Source organism: Lathyrus oleraceus, chromosome 2 (assembly GCF_024323335.1).
Source record: "Lathyrus oleraceus cultivar Zhongwan6 chromosome 2, CAAS_Psat_ZW6_1.0, whole genome shotgun sequence".
Taxonomy (NCBI): domain Eukaryota; kingdom Viridiplantae; phylum Streptophyta; class Magnoliopsida; order Fabales; family Fabaceae; genus Lathyrus; species Lathyrus oleraceus.
In genome coordinates, this window is record NC_066580.1 from 196,683,845 (window position 1) to 196,687,118 (window position 3,274).

At 31.9% G+C, this 3,274-nt stretch overlaps 1 protein-coding gene across 1 annotated transcript; it reads right to left on the minus strand.

The window, feature by feature from the left end:
• Positions 1-295: 295 nt before the first annotated feature.
• On the minus strand, positions 296-1,980 carry LOC127122574 (putative F-box/FBD/LRR-repeat protein At1g78760). Its single transcript, XM_051052886.1, has 3 exons — positions 1,081-1,980; positions 791-956; positions 296-717 (listed from the first exon to the last, which is right to left on the minus strand). The coding sequence occupies exons 1-3, from the start codon at positions 1,978-1,980 to the stop codon at positions 641-643; spliced, it is 1,143 nt and encodes a 380-aa protein (XP_050908843.1). The 3' UTR covers positions 296-640.
• Between the last annotated feature and the right edge of the window lie 1,294 nt (positions 1,981-3,274).

The window sequence follows — 3,274 nt, forward strand, 5'->3', positions numbered from 1 at the left end:
AGTAGCATCTTTGGGAGCCAAATTAAACAAATGAATGTGGATCATGTTGAGGAAAGGACATCTTTAAAATATAAAACTTTATAAAAATAAAAAACCTCATCTTTTGAACATGGATAAGATTTTACAAACCTATAGACAAAGTATATTGATATAAGAACATGGACCAAGCAGAGAGATATCACAGGGATATAAGAACATGGACCAAGCAGAGAGATATCACAGGGAAGGCTGTTGAATTTCAACCAGCAACATTTGAATTAAGCATATTTCTATAAAAATAGATAAACTACTTGGAAGCAAGAATCTCCTGTTATGATACGGATCCTGCAGCGTAACAGAATCACAACAACACATAGAGTATTGAAAAAGGAATGAAAATGCACAAATACATAATGATTGTGTATTGTTGATGATGAAAAAAGAACAATGCAGTAGGATAACACACTCCTCACACCTTGCCACATCAGCATTCCCTTTGTTCCCTCTTCTATTTTTCTCTAATAAATTCTCACATTATGGGTTTGGAATACAGATTCAATCAGATCGCACAACCCCATAAAGGTATCTAACAAAAACCCCATAACCAAAATTGATATAATAATTCAGTAATTTGCAGGAAAAGAAACAAATCTTAATTGTGCTAATAAGTGCATCCACCCTTATTCTGTTCTCTTGGAAAACCCAATGCATCAACCATTCTTCTAATTAGTGTTTCTTCTGTAAAATATAGAGACAATTTATGTGTCAAATCAGACAGAAATAAAATACAAATTAAACAATTGTTATTTACCTGACAATTCTATGATGACTTTCTTTGCAGATGGTGCGTTTTGAAGTAAAAAGTCTCCTAATCCATCCGGTATTGATGAAAGTTTATGCGTTTCTATTTTCAGTAACTTCATGTTAATTAAATAAGGGAAATCAACCTTCCACAAATCCGGAATTAGGTCGAGAAACTAAGCAATGAGGAATGAAAGTGAGTTAACATCAACTAAAGGCAAGTCAATAAAAAAAATGTAGCTTTAATAAAAATGAAAAGAATGAAATCACTTAAATTTTACACAAACCAAATTAAAATACCTCAAGAGTCTGTGAAGAGATTGTCAATGATTCCATGAGAGCAAACTGAACCAGCCAATTGAATAGAATTGAAGGAGAATTTTGGACATGCGTCCAGCTAGGTAAAACAATATCTACATGTTTAATAGAAGAGGCATTGCTATGGCTATTGTGCCCACGGAGGTTTTGAAAAGGATAACCCTTAAAATAAAAGCTACAAAGATTTGGGGTAGATAACTCAAATTTGTAAGCGGAGAGATAAAACAGTTGTAATTTTAAATTAACAAGCGAGACACTTGATATTAAGAGGTTCTTATCATCAAGAACATGACAAAAATGAATGATCAAAGTATTCAAATTTTTAAATGCCGAAAAGGGATCGGCATAGCCATCATCGCTACAGGAGGAAAAGTTAAAGAAATTTAGAGACAAGTAGGTTAATGCAGGAAGTTTAAGAGAATTTGGAAATAATGGTCTTTGACTTAAGATTCTAGGACTAAGGTTAAGAGAGGTTAACGTGTGAGATGAAAAGTTGCAAAGTGAAAATTGTTGAGTTTTAACCGCCATGGACATGTGTAATAGTTGGAGATTGGGTGAAAATGCATAATTAAGGATGCTTTTGAGTAGGTGAGGCTCTATATCATTGTAGAGGGACTGAAAATTGAGAGCATGGAGAGAGGTTTTATCGTTGCGTAGAGACAAAATTTGAGAGACGAAATTAGTGAAACTTAGGAAGGTCTTGAAGTGAGAAGAATTTAAAGAAAGAACAGGAAGATCCTTCCAAACATTGTTCCATGTTGTGGAGAGAATGCAGGTTTGAACAACTTGCTTGGCATTCAAATGAGACAATATTTGAAGTAAAAGAGAATTAGGTAAAGCACTGAGTCTGTCTTTATCATAATTCCGTCTCCTTGTTTTCATCGTGAAGCAATTTTTCTGCTAACTCTGGAACAACTAAAGTGATAAATATATAAATATACAGTTTCGAGAAAACCCTAGAGTAGTTATAAGGTGACTACTAACTAGCAAGAGTTTTGGTGGGTATGGTTTTACTTTTCTACGGGATACTTATGACGTGTCTTTAGAACTTATGTGCTTTTTGTTTCATAAGTATCTAACCTATATTTAATGAAATAAATATAGAATTTTTTTTTTAAATATCCAGATTTTTAAAAAAAAATCCAAAAATAAATATTTTTTCAAAAAAATTATAAAAATGGGCATTTTTTGCCCTATTTTGCACTTGGGCGCCACCCTAGTTGGCGCCTACCCTTAAGGGTAGGGCAAGTTGCCACTAGGAGTGGCGCCTACACTCATATCATTTTTTTTTTAATATGTTTTTTTTTTAATTTATTAATTTATATTTATTATAAATTATATTAATTTATATTAATACATAAATATATAAATATACAGTGTGGAGAAAACCCTAGGGTAGTTATAAGGTGACTACTAACTAGCAAGAGTCTCGGTGGGTATGGTTTTACTTTTTTACGGGATACTTATGACGTGTCTTTGGAGCTAATGTGCTTTTTGTTTCATAAGTATCTAACCTATATCTAATGAAATAAATATAAGCGTCTCTCTCACCTATGATATTAACTATCATAATTATAAATGTATAAAAATAACATAATTTTAACAAATTCTTATTCATCAATCTTTCTCTCGATAACAGTAAAATTTCATAGAATCAATTACCTAAGATTGAGGTATGCCATCCTTATTTCTAATTTGTCATTCTTCCATTTATTTTCTTTATTAATGCGAGAAAAATGAAAAAATTATAGAAAATTAAACTCTGATATTTGAATTTTTTTACGGTTGGCTAAACATATATTAATTAAAGAAGAGAGATAAAAGAGAAAACACCGTAAATTCTTAAGCAAACGAAACTCCAAACTTAACAATTCAATCAACATTAACATTCTCTTCGCGTATGGTGTGAACAAAAACAAACTCTCACTCTTTATGAATTTGATATAATCCACCAGAGGTGCATAAGGATGGGTTGAAGGCACATCCTCTTGAATAAACTTCAAAGTTGTTTGAAAATCAGACTCACAAATCACATTTTTAAAACTATAATTCCAACCAATATCAAGATCATGAAAAATGAGTTGAAGCTCGACATTAATATTAGAGGTGAAACCACAACTTTCTACAAAATCCCTATGATCTAATCTCCAGAAGAGTTTCTCAAACTACCAACAAA

What these genes read in the sequence shown, in the direction of transcription:
- LOC127122574 (XM_051052886.1), bottom strand. Translation starts at nt 1,980, where the DNA reads ATGAAAACAAGGAGACGGAATTATGATAAAGACAGACTCAGTGCTTTA. An exon ending in TCTCTTCACAGACTCTTGAG is followed by an intron (nt 957 to 1,080) that starts GTATTTTAATTT and finishes CTCATTGCTTAG; the next exon opens with TTTCTCGACCTAATTCCGGA. An exon ending in AGTCATCATAGAATTGTCAG is followed by an intron (nt 718 to 790) that starts GTAAATAACAAT and finishes TATATTTTACAG; the next exon opens with AAGAAACACTAATTAGAAGA.